Source organism: Vipera ursinii, assembly GCF_947247035.1.
Source record: "Vipera ursinii genome assembly, chromosome: 1".
In the NCBI taxonomy this organism is placed as follows: domain Eukaryota; kingdom Metazoa; phylum Chordata; class Lepidosauria; order Squamata; family Viperidae; genus Vipera; species Vipera ursinii.
The window spans coordinates 71812404-71836853 of NC_139512.1; the positions used below are offsets into that span (position 1 = coordinate 71812404).

General features: G+C 41.5%; 1 protein-coding gene across 1 annotated transcript; it reads right to left on the bottom strand.

Moving 5' to 3' along the window:
- Nucleotides 1-902: 902 nt before the first annotated feature.
- EXD2 (exonuclease 3'-5' domain containing 2) lies at nucleotides 903-23198 on the bottom strand. Its single transcript, XM_083348502.1, has 9 exons — nucleotides 23093-23198; nucleotides 19073-19455; nucleotides 17579-17838; nucleotides 16269-16395; nucleotides 14069-14388; nucleotides 12787-12893; nucleotides 11335-11470; nucleotides 9000-9356; nucleotides 903-1236 (listed from the first exon to the last, which is right to left on the bottom strand). Exons 2-9 carry the CDS (start codon nucleotides 19400-19402, stop codon nucleotides 1020-1022), a joined length of 1854 nt encoding a protein of 617 aa, XP_083204628.1. The 5' UTR covers nucleotides 19403-19455; nucleotides 23093-23198; the 3' UTR covers nucleotides 903-1019.
- Between the last annotated feature and the right edge of the window lie 1252 nt (nucleotides 23199-24450).

Consider the following 24450-nt stretch of genomic DNA (forward strand, 5'->3'; position numbering starts at 1 on the left):
TTTCTGTGTTTTATATTCCAGCAGAATAAAACTGAAACAATGCAAACTTCCACCCCAGGAAACAATAAAAGATTGAAACAAGCCTCTTGCTCCCTTGTTCTTCATCCTTGAGCCACACACGTAGGTGAAGTGAAAGATAATGCCTCAAAGTTATCCAATGAGTTGTCAGAGCTGCCAGGCTTCGCTCGCAACTATGCTTCGCTAGGTGCCAGTCTGTCATGAGCTTTGTGGGGAGGCAGCTGGGGGAAGACAAGGGAAGGGGAAACCAAAAGGAATCTTCATGCTGTCCCGAGATATCCCAAGACCGCAGTCCTGGGAATGGAATGTAACATCTATCCATCTATCCAAGCTGGGCCAGATCTGACATGAGTTTTAATAGCTAAATATGGGCCTTGAGTGATATATAATTCAACTTTAAAAAAAAAACACCTGATGCTCACCCTTCCTCCTTGGTACCTTCAAGGTAAAACAAGAGGGAAACCTGAAAGCCTCCAGATATTTCATGCTGTCTTCTGTGTCCATGGCCAATGATGACAAATGGCAAGAATAGTACTGTACTTCAGAAGGAACATCTGAAAGGCTGGAAGTGATACACACACATAGATAGATAGATAGATAGATAGATAGATAGATAGATAGATAGATAGATAGATAGATAGATAGATGGATGGATGGATGGATGGATGGATGGATGGATGGATGGATGGATGGATGGATGGACGGACAGACAGACAGACAGTCAGACAGACAGACAGACAGACAGACAGACAGACAGACAGAGACGCCTTTCCTAAGAAGATATGGCTATGGTGGTCTTTACAGAACAAACATTCAAATTGTAATTCGAAACAATTAAAAAGACTTAAAACCACTTTTTACTTTAAAATAATTTGAACTGGCAATGCTGGTGAAATTTTCTACACAATGTAACTGTCTTAGTGGAATCTTGTTAATCCCAACACGAGGGGGAAAGAAAATAATAAATCTCAGTTATATTTTCCACTTTCATCATTTCATCTTCAGGAAAGTTCAATCTGGAGAGTCTCCCCATATTTCCGGATTAACTTGTCATGATTGTGATCAACAGACCATTGTGCTGGGAGATGCTTGGGCTGCATAACATCCAAGAAGTGCTGGCGCCAACGTTTCTCCAGCCCCATGAGAGAATATAAGCCCCCTTGAGCAAAAGACTGGACCACTTTCAGGCCATGTGGCACATACTTCTCATTAAAAATCCTGAAAAAAAGATGAACAAAGGAAGTGTTTGGGAAAGCACAGGCTGGAAGGATGCCAAACATGATTGATTGATTGATTGATTCATTGATTCATTCATTCATTCATTCATTCATTCTTTATAGTGTCGAGAACATTATAGGCACCAATCCTATTTACTAAGTGGTGAGGAAGTGAAATGAAAGGGATGAGCATCTCTAATAAAAACACTGAGCATTTTCAGACTTCCAGTTTTGTGATGCAGCGACGCAGTAAGGCAGAGCTCTGCCTTCTGTGCCCAATTTCACCTTGCTGGGGGCTCTGAAAAGGGCCTAAAGTCACCCTGATGAAGAAGAAGGGGTGCCTTGTTGATCACGGAGAGACGGTGGTCTCTCCATTTAATCCAAGGAAATCCCTCTAAACCAGCAGGGGAAAGACTGGCCACCCCTCTGTGGCCGGCCATTAGCTGCTGACAACCGAAGAACAAAAGCTTTAATTAGCATTTTAATTTTTTATGGGGGACAGAAAAATACAATACTGAAGTGAAAGTAATACAAAGCTACAGTTTTGATAAATTTGAGAACTGAGATAATTAAGATTTTCTCTTTGTGAAAAAAAAATATTGAGGTGAAATATAAGAAATCAACCCTTTATTTTAAGAGTGGAAAATGGACTTTGAATGACATCTAGTGGTGGATTTGAGTACAGCACTATAACTAGCTCCTTGGCTGCTTGGTGACTTTCAGCTTGGGACAACAGCTGCCAATAAAGGAAAATATTTTGGCATATTTATCATCCTGACCTTCTTGGACTAAGAATACCTACTGAGCTTGGACTTTTAATCTCAAGAGCTAGTGGGAGAGAAAGAAAAAAATGACTTTTTGAATACGTCTGGCTGCAGGGAGGTTGAACATTTTGAATACTTGGAACATTGTGGATTACAACCTGGCCTGACTGATAATTTTCAGGATACTTGAGACAAAGGATTACTATAAAATATTGCTATTAGGACTGGATTATAAAGGCTATACACAAAGACCAGAAAATTAGAGGAAATTTTGTTCCACTCTTACTGAGACTGGTGAAACTAGAAGATTTCTAGGAATGATGCCTCAAGAAAAAAATAATATCTTTCAGAAGGAAATACTTTTTATGCTACAATAAATTCATCAAACAATTGTTGTATACAGAGAGGACATCAAAAGAAACCATAATGATACTAAAAATAACCTATATGATATAAAAGACCAAATCTCCAAATTGAAGCTACAACTGGAAAGCTCCCAGACCTTGATTACAAAGTATGAACAAATAAACCAGAAATCAGAGGATGATACAGAAGAAATGGATCTAGAGATGGAGGAGATAGGAGAAGGGAAATATGAACTGTCATACACAAATAAAATACTGCAAGACCTACCTATAACAATGAAAATACAAAAGACTCTTTACTCCTTTCTCCAAAATACACCTGATGACAAGGAAGAAGATTCTAGAAAATGGAACATAGAGCGAGCAGGGGAAATGTCTAGGGAATGTGGATGGGTGGAGTTTCCCCCTCACCCCCAAATACTCTACCTAAATATTGTCTTTCTCATGCCAAGCAGCTTTCACAAAAATAGAAATTAAATTCTTGGATGATTTAATTGCCTTGGTCTGGAAAGCTGCTTGGCAAAGAAAGAAAGCAAGAATTAAATTTTAAAAACAGAGGATTTGATCTACCAGAGGGGGCACTATCTGTTTAACATACCTGTTTGAATATGATTAAATATGAATATGATTTTTCTTTTTTTTGCCCAAGATGGCGACGGCCGCAGCCTAAGCTTCGGGCGCTCTTCGAGGGCTCCAAGGAATCAGCTTAGGGAGGCCCACGGTATGTTTAGGCGACGCTGGGGGTGGGGGATTTAATAAACAGCTGCTGGGCGCTATTCTTTGCGGCGCTTAGCCCCCCCCCGAACTAGCGGCGCTGGAGAACTGCTGCCTGCCGAGCTCCATTATGGCCCCGAACGCTGTTATAGCGTCGTGAAGACAGGGACGCCTTGCCTGATTTCTTCTTCTGCCGGCCTGCCGAGACGACTTTGGGGATTGGGAGGATTCTGGAACAGCTGCTGGGCGCTGCTCCTCGTGGCGCTGAGCCCCCTCCCCCTCTGAACTGTCAGCTGGCTGATCTGAACCGGCGGCTTTCGAGAATTGAGAATCTGCCTGCCTGCCGACCTGCTGTTCTTTGCTATGACGCCGAGAAGTCCGGGACGCCTTGCCCTGCCTTCCCTCTTCTGCTTGCTCGCCGTGAATACCCTCTGCTTGTCGGAGGGGCAGCGGCGACGATCCCACCGGTCAGAGATCTTTTTACGACCATCAGCTGGCTGGCGCCGTTTTTGGCGGCGCGGAGCCTTTTTCTCCTCCCGGATGGTGGCTGCAGACGGTGGGCCTGGTCATCGGCCTCGGCGGACATGTTGGCAAATTCCCGGACTTATTACATCGGCTGAGATTGCCTCTCCCCGCTGTTGGAAGATTGCCTGGACTGGCGGACGAGCGCTGGGAAAGAATGCTTTTGTTCTTCCCCCTCCCGGACTGGTGGTGCTGGCTGGAGATGCGAGGATCGACAGAGGCCTGGCCTGCCTGTTCTTACTTTTCCTGTTGACAGGCAGGCATTTGGCTAGCTCCATGCCTGATGGGAGTTAAGATCCCTCCTATTGAAAGTCCAGTGTGGCCGGGACCGGACCGTGGTGGGAGGACGGTTTTGGACTGGTCAGTGGCCACCTCACTGGTGTGAGAGACCAGTTGGGGTGGCCCTGGCTCAGGATTCCCCTTTCTCTCTCTGCTCCTGGATTTCCATCTCAGGTGAGAGCTGAGATGGCTCTGCAGATTAGGAGATATGCCTACTGGACTTGTTTACCATCTATATACCATCACTGAGTGATCCTTGGACATTAACATCTGCCCTAAAAGACTATCCTAGCGCAGTATGATTTATCATTATTCCGGAGCGGACTTGTATGCCCTTAGGGCAGTTCCTGCCTCATGGGCGCGACCTGTTGCCTGTTTCCATACTCCCCTTAATGACGATCCCAAGCTTTGGGATTCCGAGAGGTGGCTGGGCTTAGATAGGGGCCTCGAGTTAAGACATGCGAAGAGGCCCCTGATAAAATTTTTAGCCGGTTATTTTAAGAAGTTAGGGAGGGGGAGGGAGGGGGGGGTAGGGAGGGAATCTTTAACCGGCACTCAGTCTGGTCCTGTTAGAGGTCCTGACGGGACGGGGTCTGGGGAGGTGGCTGCTGGTTCTGAGAATGTGGGGGTGGGGCTTCAAATCCCCACGGCGATAGGGAATGGCAGCAGGTGTTTGCGCGGAGGGCCATATCAACATCTGGGATCACGCCCCCGCTATCTCCGAGCGGTGGCGCGCTCCGACCCTCCGGTTAGCACCCTCTTACCCGGGGATGAGGGTGATCAGGCCCCTGAGCTCAGGTTGGTCTATTTTAACGCTAGATCCGTAGTTAACAAAGCTCCCCTCATCCGTGATCTGATCGAGGAGGAATGTGCGGATCTAGCGTGCATCACGGAAACTTGGTTGGGTTCGGAGGGAGGGGTGCCTCTCACCGAGTTATGCCCGCCAGGTTTCCGGGTGCTGCACCAGCCACGGGCTCAGGGCAGGGGTGGTGGGGTGGCAGTGGTTATTCGGGAGACCTTGTGTCCCCGGGAGGCCACCATTGTCCAGATGGCCGGGAGTGAATCCCTTCTCTTGAGATGTGGTCCTCGGGTTCAGTTGGGCTTGTTGCTCACATACCTGGCGCCCAGCTGTGTGGCAACAGCCCTGCCTGGGCTGCTTGACACCCTCTCGGGGTTGGCGGTGGAGTTCCCCAGGCTTATAGTCCTGGGTGACTTCAACCTGCCATCACTGGGGGGGTCGTCGGAGTTAGCTCGGGAGTTCATGGCTTCCATGACAGCCATGGGCCTGACCCAGGTTATTGAGGGCCCTACTCACGAGGGGGATCATACTCTCGACCTGGTGTTCCTGTCTGGACAGTGGTTGGATGATCTGGGAGGGGGTTCTCCATCTATCACCCCTCTGTCATGGTCAGATCATTACCTCCTGAGGCTGGTTTTCCGTCATGCCATCCCCCGCCGCTGGGCGGCGGAACCGACCAGGTGGTTCCGCCCCAGGCGCCTAATGGACCCAGACCGGTTCCAGAGGGCGCTTGGGCCGATACCTATCACCCTTACCCACAGCCCAGTTGATGCTCTGGTGGAGGCCTGGGAAACGGCTGCCACCAGGGCACTCGACTGCGTTGTACCCATGCGACCTCTGATTCGGCGCAGATCCCGTTGGGCCCCATGGTTCTCTGTGGAGCTCCGGGAGATGAAGCGTCGGAGACGAGGTCTAGAGAGCGGTTGGAGATCCAGCCGATCCGAATCCGACCGATTGCAGTTAAGAACCTTTATAAGGTCTTATCTTGCGGCGATAAGGACGGCGAAGTCTAACTACTTTGCCGCCCTTGTCGCATCCGCAGATAATCGCCCGGCCGCCCTGTTTAGGGTGACTCGCTCCCTCCTTAACCAGGAGGTGAGAGAGGATCCCTTGCAGGGACGAGCCGAGGAGTTTAGTCATCATCTGGCGGACAAAATCGCTCGGATCCGGACCGGCCTGGACTCTGACTGGGCAGAGTCTGATGTGGAGGAATCAGGCGGTCTTGAGCATGTTATCTGGACTGAGTTCGACCCTGTTTCCCCTGATGATGTGGACAGGATCATGGGGAGACTGAGCTCCACCACCTGTTTGTTGGATCCGTGCCCCTCCTGGCTAGCTTATGCGGCTCGGGAGGGAACACGAGGCTGGTTCCATGCAGTAATAACTGCTTCTTTGAAGGAGGGTGTCTTCCCTGCCGCCCTGAAGGAGGCGGTGGTGAGACCCCTCCTCAAGAAGCCTGCTTTGGACCCGGCTGTTTTAAACAACTATCGTCCAGTCTCCAACCTTCGCTTTCTGGCGAAGGTTGTTGAGAGTGTGGTGGCGCATCAGCTCCCTCTGTTCCTGGAGGAAACTGATTATCTGGACCCGTACCAATCGGGCTTCAGGCCCGGACACAGCACGGAGACGGCATTGGTCGCACTGGTGAATGATCTCTGGAGGGCTAGGGACAGGGGCTGCTCCTCTGTCCTGGTCCTATTAGATCTCTCAGCGGCTTTTGATACCATCGACCATGGTATCCTGCTGCGACGTCTCAGGGGGTTGGGAGTGGGAGGCACCGTTTTACGGTGGTTCTCCTCCTACCTCCGGGGCCGCTCGCAGTCGGTGTTGACAGGAGGGCAGAGATCCGCCCCGAGGTCTCTCGTTTGTGGAGTTCCTCAGGGGTCGGTTCTCTCGCCTCTCCTGTTCAACATCTACATGAAGCCGCTGGGTGAGATCATTCGTGGTTTTGGGGTGGGGTATCACCAGTACGCTGATGATACCCAACTTTTTCTTTCCACCCCGAACCAACCCAGTGATGCCCTCTCCGTGATGTCCCGGTGCCTGGAGGCGGTTCGGGTCTGGATGGGGAGAAACAGGCTTCGTCTCAATCCCGCCAAGACTGAGTGGCTGTGCATATTGGCGTCTCGGGTTAACCATGTTATTCCACCTCTAACGATGGGGGGTGAGGTGTTGCCCCCCGTTGATAGGGCTCGCAACTTGGGCGTCCTCCTGGATTCACGGCTCAATTTTGAAGATCATATAGGAGCCGTGACCAGGGGGGCTTTTGCACAGGTTCGCCTGGTGCGCCAGTTGCGTCCCTATTTGGACCGAGACGCCCTACGCACAGTCACTCATGCGCTTGTGACCTCCCGTTTGGACTACTGTAACGCTCTCTACATGGGGCTGCCCTTGAAGACCACTCGGAGGCTTCAACTGGTGCAGAATGCGGCCGCGCGAGTTGTAATGGGGGTTTCCCGATACTCCCATGTAACACCTCTACTCCGCGAGCTGCATTGGCTTCCGGTTGCCCTCCGGGTGAAATTCAAGGTGCTGGTTATCACCTATAAAGCCCTACATGGCCTGGGTCCGGGTTATTTGAGGGAACACCTGCTGCCGGCATCAAACGCCCTTCGCCCAGTGCGCTCCCACAGGGAGGGTCTGCTCAGGGTTCCGCCGGTGAAAGATTGCCGGCGGGTGACACCCAGGGATAGGGCCTTCTCGGTGGGAGCGCCTGCCCTCTGGAACCAGCTGCCGGTGGAGCTGAGGACTGCCCCCGACCTCCGATCATTCCGCCGGGGCCTGAAGACCTGGCTCTTCGAGCTCTCGGGCCCAGACTGAGGAGGAATTTTTAATTTGGGGTTCTTTTTTTTTAACTGACTACAGGGTTAATTTAATTTTTTTTAATTTGGTTCTTAATTTTTGTATTTTGGATTTTTAATTCCCTGTAAACCGCCCTGAGTCCTCAGGGAATAGGGCGGTATATAAATATAATTAAATAAATAAATAATAAATAAATAAAAGAACGGATGACCCTTAGATATAATTAGATTTTTATAATATATGATTTAGAATTAAAATAGCACTTTCTTTCTTCTTTTGATATGGAAAATTTGAAAATAAGAGGATGATTGGTATGAATAAAATGTTTAGCTATATAAATGTAAGTAATATTGAGAAAATCATAACTGACAAAGATCTTTTAAATATTGATGGGAAATCAAACTTCAATAGGATACAAAAAACAGGATATTGACTTATGAATTGATATTATTGTTATTTCTATAATATTAGTAAAATATGACTAAGATGTCTATATCTAATTTTGTATACATCAACAGTAATAAGAATTGTAATTGCTTAATGAGGGGGAAAGGGAAAAATATGGGGAAGAAAGGAAGATCCAGGAAAAAATACTGGATTGTGTAGTGCTGAATAGATTTATATTGAAAAAGTTAATGTTAATTATGTGAACCCAGACAATATGTTGTTTACTGAGCTCCAAAGATTGTAATTTTAAAAAAAACAATAAAACTTATTAAAAAAAACAACACTGAGCATTTTCCAAAGGCCATCATCCCACCAGGAAGGCCATGGCAAATCAATCTGATGTTAGATGAAGATGGACAGCATCCTCTAACCTGGAACCTTTCAGATATCACAGCAACCGGAAACTTGGAAGTGCAAAACATATATGCTTATCCCAACATGATTTTTATATAGCTAAATATCAGGATTCCCACACAAAAGGGAATTGTCAAGAAGATGGAAACCCAAATATTTACAGAAATACAATAAATAAACAAAAACTTCCAAGAAAGGATTTCCTAGAAGGGAAATCCCCAAACAGCTCAATGAGAACCAAGTGGGTTGGGGCTGCCAGAATATCAAATGGCAAGAGAATAGAATGCCTTCAGAAGAGATTTGGCCACCTGGCTCATTGGCTAGAACCAACCATGCTGCAACTGTTCTCGTCAATTGCTGTTAAAATGGAAGGATAGGAGAGTATTACTTTACTGTTTGAAGATCTAAGAGAGAAAGTCAAGTCCATATTTGATACCACCAATGGAAAGCGTGATGTCTTTTTTATCTTCTGCAAGATCTGAACTGATCCTTTACTTCAGATTAAGTTTTTCACTTTTCCCTGGGAATTCCACTTATTACCGTGGGCCAAATTCTAGAACAAATTCCCCAAGCCAAACCCTGCTCTCCTTCCCACTAGCACTCTCCAAAGTTGGATAATTGGGCCCAGTAAGCAGAAACCTGGAAAACACTGCAAACAAGCAGGCAATAATCATGCATCTTAATCTAAATCTAATCAACCCTTACTCTTAAGACACTGTACCTGGTTTCCAGTCCAGCTGCTTCCTGCACCATCTCTGGGGAAACTGTGTCACATGCAAAGTAATCCCTGATCAGCTGCAACAGCTCTTCCTTCCTGGCAGCAGGCAGGCTATCTGCATTCACAAGTGCTCTAGCTGCTGAACGGACTAATCTGCGGGTGGGATCTTCGAGCAAGCGAACGCCCTCCTCACAACCAATAGGGGCACCAAATTCTTCTGCCAGTTGTTGCTTGAGATGATTATCATAGTAGTTAGAGAGCGCATGACACGCAGTGCAGAGAAGGAGCACATCGTGGGAATTGTGGTCTTTCATTTGGATGGGAAAGTGTTTCCGGTACTCGTGAGGTACAATGTTCTTTCTGTTGAGGAAACAGCAACATTTGAGAGTGGATCACCAATAGTGCCACTGAGCCTGCAGCCACCTTTGTACCACGAGGTCAATCAGGTCCTCTCTTCAGCTGAAGAAGCTGCCACTGAACTCTATAGGGGTCACAGTATGCAAAGGATTTCACTGTTTTGTTAATTAAGACTCTACTCCAGGGTTTCTCAACTTTATCCACACATCATAAAATGCCAAGGTGGAGAAACACTGCTCTACTCATTTTCCTGCGTTTGGTCAGCATGCATATTTTATTGTCAGCTTTTAATGTTTCAAGTACCTTACTTATTTAAGCTTGAACAAGATGGGAGATACATTGCTTTTCTTTTAATGTAATGGCAGAAGCATGTCATCCTGGAGCTGCCAAATAACCTTACAATGATCTGTTTTGTTTTTTGTGTTTCAGTTAGCAAAGTGATTTGCATTAATTACTAAATGAAGCTCTGGAGGGCAGAGATGTAAACATTATTACTTGTGAGCTATTATAAAGCAAATGATGGTTTTAAAAAAAGGTAGATTAGCAAACTTCCTTGATGCCTGTGCCATAGGTTCTTTCACTTTCCTATTTAAAGTTTAATATTCCCCTTTTACTCTTTTACAGAAACAAATTTTCATTCCTATCTTCTGCTGAGGTCTCGAGTTTATAACGCCTCACAGCCCCAAATACATGAATTGACACAAAGCAAACTACCCTTATACCCAACTCAGCTTCGTAATTGCAACCTAGAGTGATGTAGCTGAACACAGCATATTGGAGGTCCAGAACATATTAAATGTTCTTCTTGGAAGATATGAAACAGTGTAGGGTGCTGTGCAACACCTTTAGAATACAAATAGTTTATTGTAACCTACGGGCAGATGGCACAACATTAAGGCAGGGAAGAATATGTTTAAAAGATTATTATGAGTCAGGAGAGAGAATCTTGATGACTACTCTGTAGCTACTTTGGAGAGTACTATCATCAGCTTGGCTTTTAATAAAAGTGGTTAATCAAATTGTCTCACAGTGTTCATTATCTTCGTGTATTGTTTTCTATAGCGTCCATTATTCTTAAACAAGCCAAATGCCAATATGCTATGGAATTTCTGTAAGCTTGGAATTCATTACATCAGCCATCAATAGACATATGAACCATATTAATAAATTAATAAACCAGATTTACACACCATTCAAAAGAAACAATAAAACTCCTAGGAAGGAAACAAAAAGACTACAACACATCCCCTCCAGCAGCCCATATTTAGATAAGCAGTGATCAGCACCAGATAAATAATCAGGCAAAAAACAATACTCTGGTCAAGAAATCATCAAAGAGAAAACTACCGGTATACCTCCATCAAAATTGGCAGGGAAGTTAATGTATATAAATAGGCAGCAAAACTCTATTCATTTACACTGATGATGTTACTTTGTTGGGTAATAAAATTCCTGCAAGTAAACAACCAAGCTCAGGGTACACCAAGAACTCCATTGTTCACCTGTTAGCTTAATTTATACTTCTTCTTTCCACTAAAAAAACAAGTGTTCCAGATAGTTAATGATAAAAGCAAACCATTACAAGTAATTAGTGCCAATATTTGCATCCCACAATAGGTGAAGAGAACACAGCAGTTTGTAAACATACATAGAATTTGTAAACTTTGTCAATATGCAATACACTCATTATACTATGACACTTTAATACTTATGAAGTTCAGACGTACAAAAGCAATCCAAAAATTTATGCAAAAATTGATACTGTATGATCTTGGTTTTTTTATGGCAGATTAAAAATTAATTGATATTGCAGCCACTGAGATACTCAACGCTTTGTGTATGTATATTTACAAAGACATCTCTACACGTTCATTGGATTTAATGCTATTCTTATTTCTTAAATGCAACATAATGGGGTAGGAAGCTTAAGATCTTTCAGTAGTTTGATCAGCCAGACAGAACTGCCTTCTGAACAACTCACCGAATATAAGACTCTTTTTTGCCACACGCAACACAGAGATTTTCTTTGATTGCCAAGTAATAATCCACAGTTGATTCAGGGCGTCCAGAGGGCTCAAACTTTAATCTCACAGTAAATGGCTCCACATTTATTAATTCTGAAATAACAACACACACACAAACACACACAAAAAAAACCCAGAGAATATTTAATGCCTGCTCTTTGGTGCTCTCAAGGACTGTGATCTTCCAGATGTTGCTGATCTGCAGCATCAAAACCCCTCCCCATTAGCCTACAGGCTAGTGGACTAAGAGTTCTAGTTCAGCAACATGAGGGAGGAGCTCCCCAATCCTGCTCCAAATAGTGGATAAATAAAAATTAATATATATAATTGAACTTCAGTGTAAGAGGCGTTGAGGTATAAAATGATGTATAAAATTTGCTAATTTTCCATGGTAACCTCCAAATTTGTAACTCTGTCTCTTTTGTCCACCTTAGGTTTATGGAAGATTCAACTGCCCATGTTTCTCCTCTGATTTTTCAGACTGAGATAAGAAATCCCATTTTAGAGAATGGAAAGAAAAAAGTTGAAGAGCGTAGATGTCCCGTGGGTAGAAGGCAAGTATTAACAGTAGAAACTGTCTCAGTCTCGGTGAAACAAATGGAATGAACATCCTGATTCCATCAAACATGAATACCCATATGTGCTCCTAATATAAAATAACAATAGCACTTAGATTTATATACTGCTTCATAGTGCTTTACAGCCTTCTCTAAACCGTTTACAGAATCAGCATATTGCCCCCAACAATCTGGGTCCTCCTTTTACCAACCTCAGAAAGATGGAAGGCTGAGTCAACCTTGAATCCCATCCCGGTTGAACTCCAGGTCGTGGGCAGAGTTAGCCTCCGATACTGCATTCTAACCATTGTGCCAATGGGGCTCTTAGCCTCTTAATAAAAGCTACATTTGGTTTAAATAACTTTTTTAAAACCTAAAATTAATGTCTGATTTTAGTTTTGTTTTTTTGTGGGTGTTTTTTTTAAAAATCAGCCAGGCCAGGAATCTACATGCTTTACTCTTGCCATCGTAGATGAACCAACATTTCTGTGTTCTAGAAAGCACAGTATGTATTAATATTTGCAAAAGCCACCTTGACCTCACATACACAACCTGCTTTTACATCTCAAGACTTACTTTAAGCTGCAAACCATTTTAACTAAACCTCCTGGCCTAATTTCTGGACTTCTTGTTTCCTCATCTTCTAATTTTTGTATTATTTTGCTTCGTGAAGAGTCCTGAAACCTCTGAAAACCAGAATACTTTTAATGTCATTTAGCTAGTATTACTAAAGGCATTATCCCACTATGGATTTTGGATTATAGCATAGCTTTTTAGGACACAACAGCAAGCACACTTCTTTCCAAGCTTGTGTTTAGGCCTTTTTGACTCTAAAAAATCAGATTCACAAACCTCCAATCCCTTTGTCAAGATACCACTGGGCTTTCTTGCGATCACATGTACATAAAGGCTGCCCATCTGGAGCGTGTAAAAAGCAATTATCATACAAGGGAGATTTCCTGTGTAAAGAAAAGAATGCCACAATCGCTATCAGATAAGAATATGGGAATCCTAATAGCCACATTTGTTAAGTGAATCACTCACTGCAGCTGTTAAATTATTAACATGACTGTTAGCTGAATCTGGCTTCTCCAATGACTTTGCTTTGCAAAAGGTGATCGCATGACCTTAGGACACTGCAACGATCATAAATATGAGTCAGTTGCCAGGCCTCTGAATTTTGACCATGTGACCATGGGGATGCTGCAGTGTGAACAACAGTCACAAGTCATTTTTTTTCAGCACCACTGTAACTTTGAACGCTCACTAAACAAACTGCTGTAAGTCAAGGACTACCTGTACAACTGTTAAAAATGTTAAATAACTGCCTCCTCAGTGTTGTTCCTTTGCATTTACCATTGATTTTAACTAAACATACTCCCAAGCAAAGACTTAAAACTTTGCAAATTTTATAGAGAGTAAGATCCACAGAATTTTTAAAGAAAGGCATATCATTCAATGAGAGCCAGTGCAGTGTAATGGTTACGGTGCTGGACTGGGAGCAGGGGTACCCAGCTTGTAGTCATTAAGCATGAAAGCCAGCTGTGTGATTTGGGCTACTCACCCTCTATTAGCCCTGGTCCAGGGAAAGAGAAGTATATATATTAACTCCCACAGAAACAATGCAGTCAATTAGATGAACATTTCACACTTGATAAAGAGTCTGAGCAATAAGAACAAATGTCTGCCTAATTATCTAGAGCAAAGAAAATAACTCTCATTAGAGTTCACTATCACATCCACACTCAAGGAATCCCTTGTCATGATTCTCTGGTGTCCCACAAAGCAGAAAACCAACTCTGAATTCATTTAGTATTTGGCCAAGAAGAGGAAAATAGTCTCTAAAGCACTATATACATAATCTCTGGGTTTGGGCGTGCACTTTCAATGGGGATCTTCACAAAAGACTTAATCTAAACTAATCTAACTTTCATTACGATCAAAGACCGTCATAAGGAGGATAAGATGCAAGAAATTAAAAGGCATAAAATACCACAAAATAAAATTACATGTAAAAAGTTAAAAAAAACATCAAAACAAAACAAAACAAAACATTGGCCACAATCAAAACTATGCCGAAAGAGGGGGAAAAATCTTCAACATTTTGATGAAAAAGTACACAAGGAACACTCACCTTGCAGAATATCCTACACCCAGAGGCTTCCGTTTGTGTTTGCGAGGATCCTTCACCTGCTGGTTGATTGGGGAGGATTCATGAGATGGAAGTTTCTCAGACTGTGGGCAGTGCTCCACATTTCCTGGGTTTTCATCATCACCAAAGCTATTGTTTTTTCCCCTGAAGGGTACATCCACCAGACCCTGACATTTCTTCAGGACTTTTTCCCAAGCAGGAAGAACATATCCATCACCTGACAAACAAGGGGGGCAGGAAAGGTTCACCAGATGGAGGAACAAAGCCACTGACACCTGCGCATCTCGGGCAGCATAATCAATCTGGGGAAGAAAACCAAGAGGCATGCCTTAACTTATTTATCAGCATCTCGAATATCCAAAGTGAATTCTCCCCAACAACAAACAGAAGACTAGTTGGTAAATAAAAAGTTCTTCCTTATGCTGTTAACCATAGGCCAAAATTACCTCACTAGCCATCTTCTAATCTAGGCCAAGCCCTCGTGATATTTGTTTGTTTGTTTATCTCATTTCTAGATCGCCCATCTCCTTCAAGAAGGGAAATATTTATTTATTTATTTATTTATTTATTTATTTATTTATTTATTTATTTATGGGGCTTATATCCCGCCCTATCTCCCGAAGGACTCAGGGTGGCTAACAGCAATAATATACAATAAATACAGAAATTAAGATAAAATTAAAATTAAAGGCCTCTGTACAATAAATTAAAATTAAAAATTAAAATAAATTAACAATTAGAGTTAAAAATTGTAAACATAATTAAAATAAAAATTAAACATAATTAAATCCCTATCAGTCCAGGTCAGCCAGTTGAAAAAGGAGTGTTTTGAGGCCGCGGCGAAAGGACTGGAGATCTGGGGCCATCCGAAGCTCAGGGGGGAGCTGGTTCCACAGGGCTGGCGCTCCCACAGAGAAGGCCCTTCCCCTGGGGGTTGCCAGCCGACATTGGCTAGCCGACGGTACCCTGGTATTACTTTTATCTCATTCTCAGACTACTGGAGGCGCAGTGTACATCTGAATTTAGCTGTTGCCGTTTAGAAGCAGCATTCTCCGCTTTTCCTGGCACAGAACTTACCCTAGAAATATATATAGATTGCCTGCTTTTCCAGACAGAACCGTATACACATGCCTGTCTACAGATCAGTGAGTTTAGAGCCAGGTTCTGGCAGATGATCTAGCCATCTATCAAAATCTGCCTCTCTCCTGTTTCCTGTTTGGTCTACTTGAGAAGCCGACAGTCTTCCTCCCAAGGGACAGGGATTGGTGGTTGTTTTTCTCAAATAGCAGCTGATGTTGGGGAATCCATCAAGCACTTCTCCTAAGTTGTCCCAGACTAATCATGTGAGGACAGTCTCAGTTTCTTGCCTTGTTACTGTGACAAAATACAGCTGAGCCATAAGAGCATCAAAGACTTTTGTGCTGCCTCACAGTCTAGAGCAGGGGTAGGCAACCTCGGCTCTTTTATGACTCGTGGACTTCAACTCCCAGAATTCCTGAGCCAGCTGGCTCAGGAATTCTGGGAGTTGAAGTCCACGAGTCATAAAAGAGCCGAGGTTGCCTACCCCTGGTCTAGAGGAAGGCACATCATGAGGAAAAGCCTTTTTATTCTATTTAGAAGCATCCCCCAAAGATGTCAATGCCCATCTTCAATGAGACTACAATATAGGCATGACAATCCACATTTGCTCTTCAAGATCTCTTCAGAGGAATCTGGCAGCAAAATGGATACAGCAGTGGTTGTTGTCTCCACCACCACCACCACCAAAATCAAGATAGAAATGGGAATGGGAGCCCAATTTCAGCCCATGTTTTGTTTTGGAGGGAGGAATTAACAATGAAAATGGAAGTGGGAGAGCAAGAGGCTTCCACTTCCACTTTTAAAAACTGAAATAAACCAAAAGCAGCTGATTAAGCTCCACCTCTTTCAGTAAAGTCACCATGTCATTGAATTAATTCTTGATCCACCCAACCCTAAAACAGAAAAGGGCTATAATAATTTCATCTAAGGATTTCAAGTCACCTCCTATGTTCAAAAGTTCCCCATTTTTGAAAACTGGTATTCCTTCCCCTCCTTCCCTTGGGAGAAAAGAGGGGTTTGACTGCCAAAATGAAGGACCAGATAACACCATGAATTGCCTTCATTGAAAGCTGCTACTACAAAACTTACAAAGAAAACAAACCTGTTCTTGAGTTAACTGTTCCGCTTCCCAATTGCTGCAGCACAAGTGTAGAGATTTGTCAAGGGAATATTGGAGAAGCTTTTCAGCAAGAGACTTCAGGCTGAGCCCATTTTTGCAGAAGGTCTTACTTCAGGATTGTACATGGAAGAAAAAAAATGCCCTTTATCCCATCAAACAAATGCTTAGGAACCAAATCATCACTATTTATGTGTGTGTGTGTGTGTGTGTGTGAGTGTGTCTGTTTCTCTGTTTCTCTGTCTGTTAACTTGGGGATCTGATATTGAAATTATCAACAGCAGGTTAACTTTTCTTGAGTTCTTTTCATAATTGCATCCATTTACCTATGGGAGAAAACTTTATGTTTGTACAGCATGCTTAACAGGGGCACAAGCGGGATTAAGTGAGTGTTTTAAGGTGAGCAATTAGGGGGCCAGGAAAGAAAGGTAGCTAGAATGAGCGAGAGCTATAAATTCGTGTGGAATTTTAATTTTCAGCACAGCTGCTTTTCTTTCCCTTTTCTGATCGATCTGGAATATAATGAAGATTTGCTTATATCCTTTGGGGGAAAAAGGACCCTTGTGACACCAAGTATTCCTGCATTAAAATCAACAGGGATACTATATTCCCCAAACTGAAGATAGTTGACACGAGTGTAATTGTGCGCTAGCAAACTAGCAACCGATAGACGTAATTAGGTGAATAACTGATTGGGTAAAACATATTGTATAAACAGGGCCCACATAGATCTCAAAATTTAAAATAAATAAAGTACAGTTAACAATGAGACATTGCCAACACTCTATTACTTACTGCAATTAGTATTCTAGAGAACGAAAAGCCCTAAAACTATGTTAAATTATAACCTTCTCAAGTAACAAAACATTTGGAATATTCAGAAACACCATTATGATGAAACCTCAATTTAATAGATTTTGGGGGTGATGGACATTTTCGTCTGGTCACCCTACCATAATAAGAGACATATCCATTGTGTCTGTGGATGAGAGGGACTTTTAAAATATCAAACCAAAAAAACTCTACTGTATTTCCCTCATTCACAGTTATTTACATAATTTGTATGATAATACTATGTAGATTAAGTCATTTGCATGAAATTATGTTGTTTAAGCAAATGTCAGATGACAAAAATGATATAATTTGTTACTTTTGCTTAATAATGTCACTATGCCCCAATGACATAGTTTGCAATATTATTGCCATTCAGGAACAACATCCAACACTTCCACCATAAATGGTCTGTTAAATCAAGGTTACCTTTCGAGGAAACAGACTGATTCAAAGATACATACCTATGTCTTAGGGCCAGATAGCGGAGGTCCACAGTCCCTTTGACTGTTACACTATAGTCATGAAACAGCTTACTGGCATCTTCCCAACATCCTACCCCAACTTTTAGGATTTTGCCATCTGCCAGAACTTCAAGCAAAGTCTTTGGAAGAACTTGTCCCCCACTGGTCAGTTGGGGCAAACGAAGAAGAAGGCAAAGTCCATTACAAGTAGCCAATTGTAAGAGAGAAACAGGCTTGGACTTTTTTCCTTTCACTGAGACCTAGAAGGATTTCAGACGAGAAGAACAATGGCAATAAAAGCAACTGGGCAACCTAGACTATGTCAAATCTACAGACAACTCTATGTATTTTTAGTAATACCAAGTATACAGGCTGATCCTGACACCTAAATCTATATTAAACGTTCACTATGTAATCCAGTAACCATTCTGCTGATTGTAGAATTTACGTAATTAGTTGTTCATCTTATAGAATCTCAGAAGAACTCTCATCTCCAGATTGTGATACCATAAATAAGCCAAGAATATTAGGTCTATGCATTTCAGATCAAGATCTAGCAGTTCCCAATTGTGTTGAAAATCCTGGTTGATTGTGGTAATTCTATTGTGGAAGAAGGATTGCAAATCCAGATTTATTTAACTTGGCTACGGAATAGGTTTTTCAGTTGGTTAGTTACACCAGATTTATCTAATAGATGGTGAGGTTTTTTCTGCCAAAATAGCAAGTAAGAGAGAAATCATTTTACAGCAGCAATAGAAAATAAATTAGAAAAACAACAAATAGATGGAAGGACAGTGTGGATGCCTGTGAAGTTTAGCTATGGGCAGTGATTTGAGAAGAACTGATCACTTGGTGACTTTTAACCCTTTGTGTAGCCGATTCAAAGCAATATGTAAAAGCTGCTCAAATAGGCTACTCTTTTTTGCATCCCCTATTCTTTACAAGTATCAGTATTTTTCTGTAAACATTTAGGTAGATCTGGAAAACCCAGAGTCAGCAACCCCTCCTATATCATACTTTTGAGTGAGGATGGTCCAGTTTTGTCTACAAAAGGATTTGCTCTTCAGTAAACTAGTAAACAGGGTGATATAAATTCACATTTGGGCAATACTGTAGAATTTGTATAAAGTACCTAAACTACCATATGAACAGATGTCAATCCAAAACCAGTGTGAAGATAAAACCAGTGTGAGGATAAAAAAGCATTTGTTTATGACTACTACCTGTGAAAAGATAGTGGTCACTATGACATGGAAAGAGTCTCCAAAGCAGCCTCCAAAGTTAGGCTCCAACAGAAATATTTAGTGCTGATAGGGAAACTCTTCATAAGACCAAGCAAACCATGTTATCACAGACTCACCTAACTTGTCATGGGAGTATATGGTATCCAAGCCAGCCCTCAGTCTTAGCTTATAAAGCCTACGTAAAGTAGTTTATTAATAACCTCTACCTTTAGCTTGCGAAACAGATTTTCCAATAGACTCTAAGACTTACCCACTCACAGTCAATTCCAAGGACTAGACAACATTCCAACTCTTTCATTAATATGGGTTCCACTTCATTCCACTTCTCTACCTCAGAAACAATTATTACTTTTGCCTCAAGGATCTCCTCCAGCCAGCAAATTGTAGGAGAAGGTAAAGATGAACGAAAAATATCTTCTGAGATATCTTTCTTTTCTCGTTCCTTCACATTTTCTCCTTGGTTAGGTGTAATGCAAGTTTTATGTTTTCGACGTTGGATGACCTTCCAGACAGCTAGACCTCCTGCTGCAATGCCAAACAGGGTAGCCACAGTAACAGTGACTGCTGTTGGTCTGGGCATGTTTTCATCTTCCTTTCTACTCCACCTTTGCAAAAATGGCAATACGCAGTGATCTAATAACATGGAATAACATTGATTAAAAATAAAGCAAAATTGTGGAGAAAAATTAGTAAGCCTGAAGAACCCACTCACCTGAAATAAGTCCTCCTAAGTTTCTGTCTAATACAGCAACAGGAACTGCTGGGATTGCCATCACTAAATGATGTGGTCATATGGCACTACGTTTTACCACTGCAACATTTAGTGACAAAATTCTGGTCCCAATTACCATTCTATCCCAAATTCTATCTGTAACAACCCTCTGTAACAACAACAAAAAAGAGGTTGGGGATTGGACACAAATTGTCCAAACCTGTTGCATCTAGTAATAGCTTTTTAAAAGGGACAGACCACTGCTTCTTTCAGACGTGGGAAAACCACCCTGTCCGTCAAGACATAATTTATCATCACAGGAATCCAGTTACATATAATCTCCTTGGGAGGCCTTGACCAATCAGAAGGGACTGACCTATGGACTACTAGCACATAGTGGAAGCCCACAGATACAACACAGCTAGAATAATGTTTTATGACAAAAAAGAAACCACATATACAACTTTCTACTTCCTTCAGAACACAGCAGTCCAAGCCAGTATACAGAGATTTAATTTCTTCCCACCTAAGTTAAAGAATATTTGCTTGGTCTTTTCAAACCTTTGAACATTTTCTATGTAACAGTCCTCTCTAGAAAGAGAGGACTGCTTCGTCTCATAAGCTTTAGTCCTTATAATACTAAAAAAGATAAGGAGATTATAAAGAAGATGAAGATGATTATTGTTATGGGGAAAATAGGAGGAGGAAGGAGCAGTGTGTGTGTTTGCCACCTTGAGTTATTTATAAAAATAATAAGGGCAGGATATAAATATGTAATCATAAACAAATAATCATGAGTTCTTTGCATTTCAGAAATTGTAGGGTAGACAAGTAGTGTGTGATTAAAATTTTCAGGCAGAGAATATGAGTTAGTGATTTAAAAAATAAGTAGTATTTGCCAAGAATATAGCAATGTGAAATCTTAAAACAATGTTTTACAACTTTTCTTTAAGATTCACTCCAGCCCCAGGGAAGGAGAAAAAGGCCAATGTGGTTCCCATTCTTAAAATAAAATCCTGCTGGGATTCAGAAAATTATACCTAATTTCAGTTCAGTTCAAATTATACAAAGTATGATTAATATAACATTTTCCAGTGCTTACATTTCAGCCCTTCTGAGGTAGGCCAGGTCAGGAAATAGACTCCAAAAGAATGATAGGAACTCTATTTTATTTATATAGGCATTAGTAATAAAATCTTGAAAGCCTGACTGTATTTTCTCTTCCTTTCCTCTTGCACCCCACCAAGTTAAGGCAAAACCAGTTCGAATTTCTTTCTAATATTTTTTTTTTCATTTTCTGGGCTTAACGTATGTTTATAATGGTTTTCACAGTTTCTCCAAGCTCATCTTTTTGCTTCTCTGCACCAGGACCAGTTTTGCTGAAGAGGAGTCAATATAGAAAGTTTCCAAGTATAAGACTAAATTTCATAATCTCCGAAAGTGTCAACGCACATGAATGGTCAGATGAATCCATTTAATATCAACAAGTAACTGTGTCTTATATACCCAAGGAAGAAAAATGAATACCCATTATAAAATCCAAATTAGTGATATTTTTATTATATAATATGAGAAGGTGTGCAAACTCTCAAGCTCTTCAGAACTGTTTTGATTTCTGAAGAACAAGAAGTATAGAAGAAATACACGAAATTAGGCTAATTCAAGCTACAAAGTCTGTCATCTCAACCAATATGACTGGACTTTCAGAACACTTTTGACAAGACTCATTAAAAATTCCTGAGCAAATTTAGAAGTTATGAAATAAGAGAAAAATATTGTCTTCTAGATTGTTTGCCAAATAAAATACAGAAGAGAACAAAAATAAAACAACAGTCCCCATATTGGAAGGAAACAAGACATTATATTGTTAATCATGTTCATGAACACCAGTGCTTTAAAAAAAAATTCTACATGTGATTTTGAATTAGGAGCAGGATGGCCAAGTGTACTCACGGAGGGATCTCTCCAAATTACAGAAATGAAATGAACATGCAATTCAATATAAGATGTGAAATATTACAGATTGGAGCAAAACTCTCAGAAAGAAGTCTTGTTAAGGGATAGGATAGACAGTAATAATTTGTTGCTGGTCACATTTTTTGTTTCAGTGGATTTATTCCTCAACTGCACTAACATATAAACAGAAAAACTTTATAGTGGTACAACTACAGTAAAATATACCGTCCCCTTAAATATTACTTTTCTTCATACCAGGAAAATGACATATCATTTATAACTGAGGAAACATTCATCACGCTTTCTGCCACACCTAACTGCTTTCTCAAAACCCTATAAATAAAAAAATAAGAAGAAAACTGGCATACTGCAAACAACCCCAGCTTCTGGCATTATTTACAGCACTGCCTTTCGATCCATGCTGGTAAGAATTCTGGGAATTTCAAGCCCAACACAGAGACTGACATAGAATTTGATTCAATTGTGACACATAGTCAAAGGTGTCAGTAAATCTTGTTTTAAATTCATAGATGGGACTGAAATGTGCAACAACATTTTTGTATACAATGTGTGAGCTATGTCAATGCCTGAATGTAAGATTACCAACACTTTTACATGTGCCTTTTATGGTCTCACAGGAAAAACAAGTATAATAAACACACTTTGCGAACATTTTTTTCAGCTCCCATTTTTGTGCAGGTTCAATGAGCAAAAAAGTGAACAGTTTCCCTACCCTTCCCATCATTGTATGCAGCGGATTACAACAATTAGGACATACTATCTTTACATTTCTAAACATTTATTTATTCTTGGAAATTTGCTCCACATTTGATCAATATGCTTCATCATTAAGTTTTCTTGATCTTCAACAATATTATTGAGGCATGAGAGGACCCATTTAAATGTCAAACATTCAAAATGTACAAGTAAATAAAGCACAGTAATCTTTGCAACCACTTTTCAGCCTTGATATATAAGTTATTTGGAATTTTAAAATCTATATAAAGGGCAGAATTTTTACTTTTATGTGTTCAGTTCTTGCAACACTGTCCCTCATAAAGGTAGCCAAATACATTTACACAGCAGATTGACAGTAATAATGAAGATTTTTCACTGGGAGCAACCACAATCCTCCCCCAACTACTGCCTCCAAAATACCGAATAATTTCCATTATCCCCAGCTAGCTTTGTTGAGGAATAAGCCACAATAGGGAACCAAAGCAAAAAGGACTGCTAATAATAACATATCTGGATGACAAAATGTTCCTGTTTTCCTCAACAGGGAAACACCGCGAGAGATTCCACAAAGAGCAGTTTCTCCATCTTGTAAACTTCTACTAGGCTAAAGTCCATTATGAATTTGGAAGCTTTACATTATTAACATCTTTAGAAAAAGGCTTCAAGCAGAAAGCAAAAAGACCCAATAACTACTAAACAGTACTGTATTATAATCACAATCTCGGAGGAGGGGAGACTACCCATACCTAAAGAAAAAGAAATCATACATCCAGCATATTTTGCCTACAGTCCTCAAACTAATAATAATCCCCATTCTCCTCTGACGGCGCTTTTATCAATAAAAGGCGCTCACGTGTACGTTACCTGTTTTAGTAGCGAAAGCCAAAAAAATTCTTCGTTGGCACAGCAAGACTTCCGGGCTCCCCCTTCAGAGCGGAACGTACAAGTGTATTGTCATACAAGCGCTCCGGGGCGCTGCCATGTTGTACGGCAACTGTGGCTTAAATTCGATTTGTTTGGGCTTCTGTTTTCTGAAACGGTGGTCTCTAAGCGTTGATTAAAATAATCACTCCTGCTACACTAAAGCTTAAAAAAAAACAATAGCCGGTACTGTGTGGCATGCACCTTTTGGATTTCCTGCGAAGTACCCAAATTGTTTGACATAGGTGTTGAACTGTTCATTGAAGCAATTAATTAATCTACACCTTAGCATCCCTTAATTTACCGGAGACGTGGGAATTTGCTGTGAAAAGGGAAGCTCTTCTTAGTGCTGCCTGATTCTATACATATACGTTACTTGGACTAGAAGACCTCCAAAGTCCCTTCCAGTTTCTGTTACTGTTGCTTGTATGTACACTGAGAGCTTATGCACCGGAAACAAATTCCTTGTGTATCAACCACACTTGGCTAATAAAGAATTGTATTCTAATCTATTTACTCGGAAACAAATAGCATCGAGTTCAAAGCAAAGATTGCAGTGTTGTTTATGCCTGGAGGTGAAGACTCGGCTGTCTCTGACAGCAACTTGCTTTAGTTTGACTAGAAAATTACGAAGCAAGGGGTTTTTCCCCCCACATTTTCTCCCAGGCTAAGTATTTATTTATTTATTTATTTAATTGAATTTTTATACCGCCCTTCTCCCGAAGGACTCAGGGCGGTGAACAGGGCATATAAATAGAAGTACAAAAGTTAAAAAGGATTAAATTATTGCCCAAATTAAAACAATCAAAATATAAAAAAACATTAAAACCCTAACATTTCCCCCATCAGGCCAGGCCAGCTTGGACTGCATTGGACTGTATTAGACTGCATTATTGCTGAGGACTTCATTACAGAATGCCTCTCCTCACCATCTGGTGTCTTCTGAAAATGTTTTACTACAATTTCCATAATTCCCAACCAGCAGGGCAAGAGCATGCTCCTCTGTAGGTTATCAGACTGAATAACTTCTAAAACTTGTACTGAACACTTTGAAATTGTACTACTGTATTTGGTAAGAGTAAGTGTTCAATTAGCTTTACCTGCTTTACCAGAAAATCATTATAAAGACTACAGGTAGTCCTCGACTTATGACCACAATTGAGTGCAAAATTTCTGTTGCTAAGTGAGATATTTGTTAAGTGAATTTTACTCCATGTTACAACCTTTCTTGCCACAGTTGTTAAGTGAATCACTGCAGTTGTTAAATTAATAACACGATTATTATAAGTGAATATGGCTTC

What these genes read in the sequence shown, in the direction of transcription:
- EXD2 (XM_083348502.1), bottom strand. Translation starts at nt 19,402, where the DNA reads ATGCCCAGACCAACAGCAGTCACTGTTACTGTGGCTACCCTGTTTGGC. An exon ending in GGTGTAGGATATTCTGCAAG is followed by an intron (nt 12,894 to 14,068) that starts GTGAGTGTTCCT and finishes TTCTTTACACAG; the next exon opens with GAAATCTCCCTTGTATGATA. An exon ending in GCAGCTGGACTGGAAACCAG is followed by an intron (nt 1,237 to 8,999) that starts GTACAGTGTCTT and finishes TCTTTTTTTCAG; the next exon opens with GATTTTTAATGAGAAGTATG.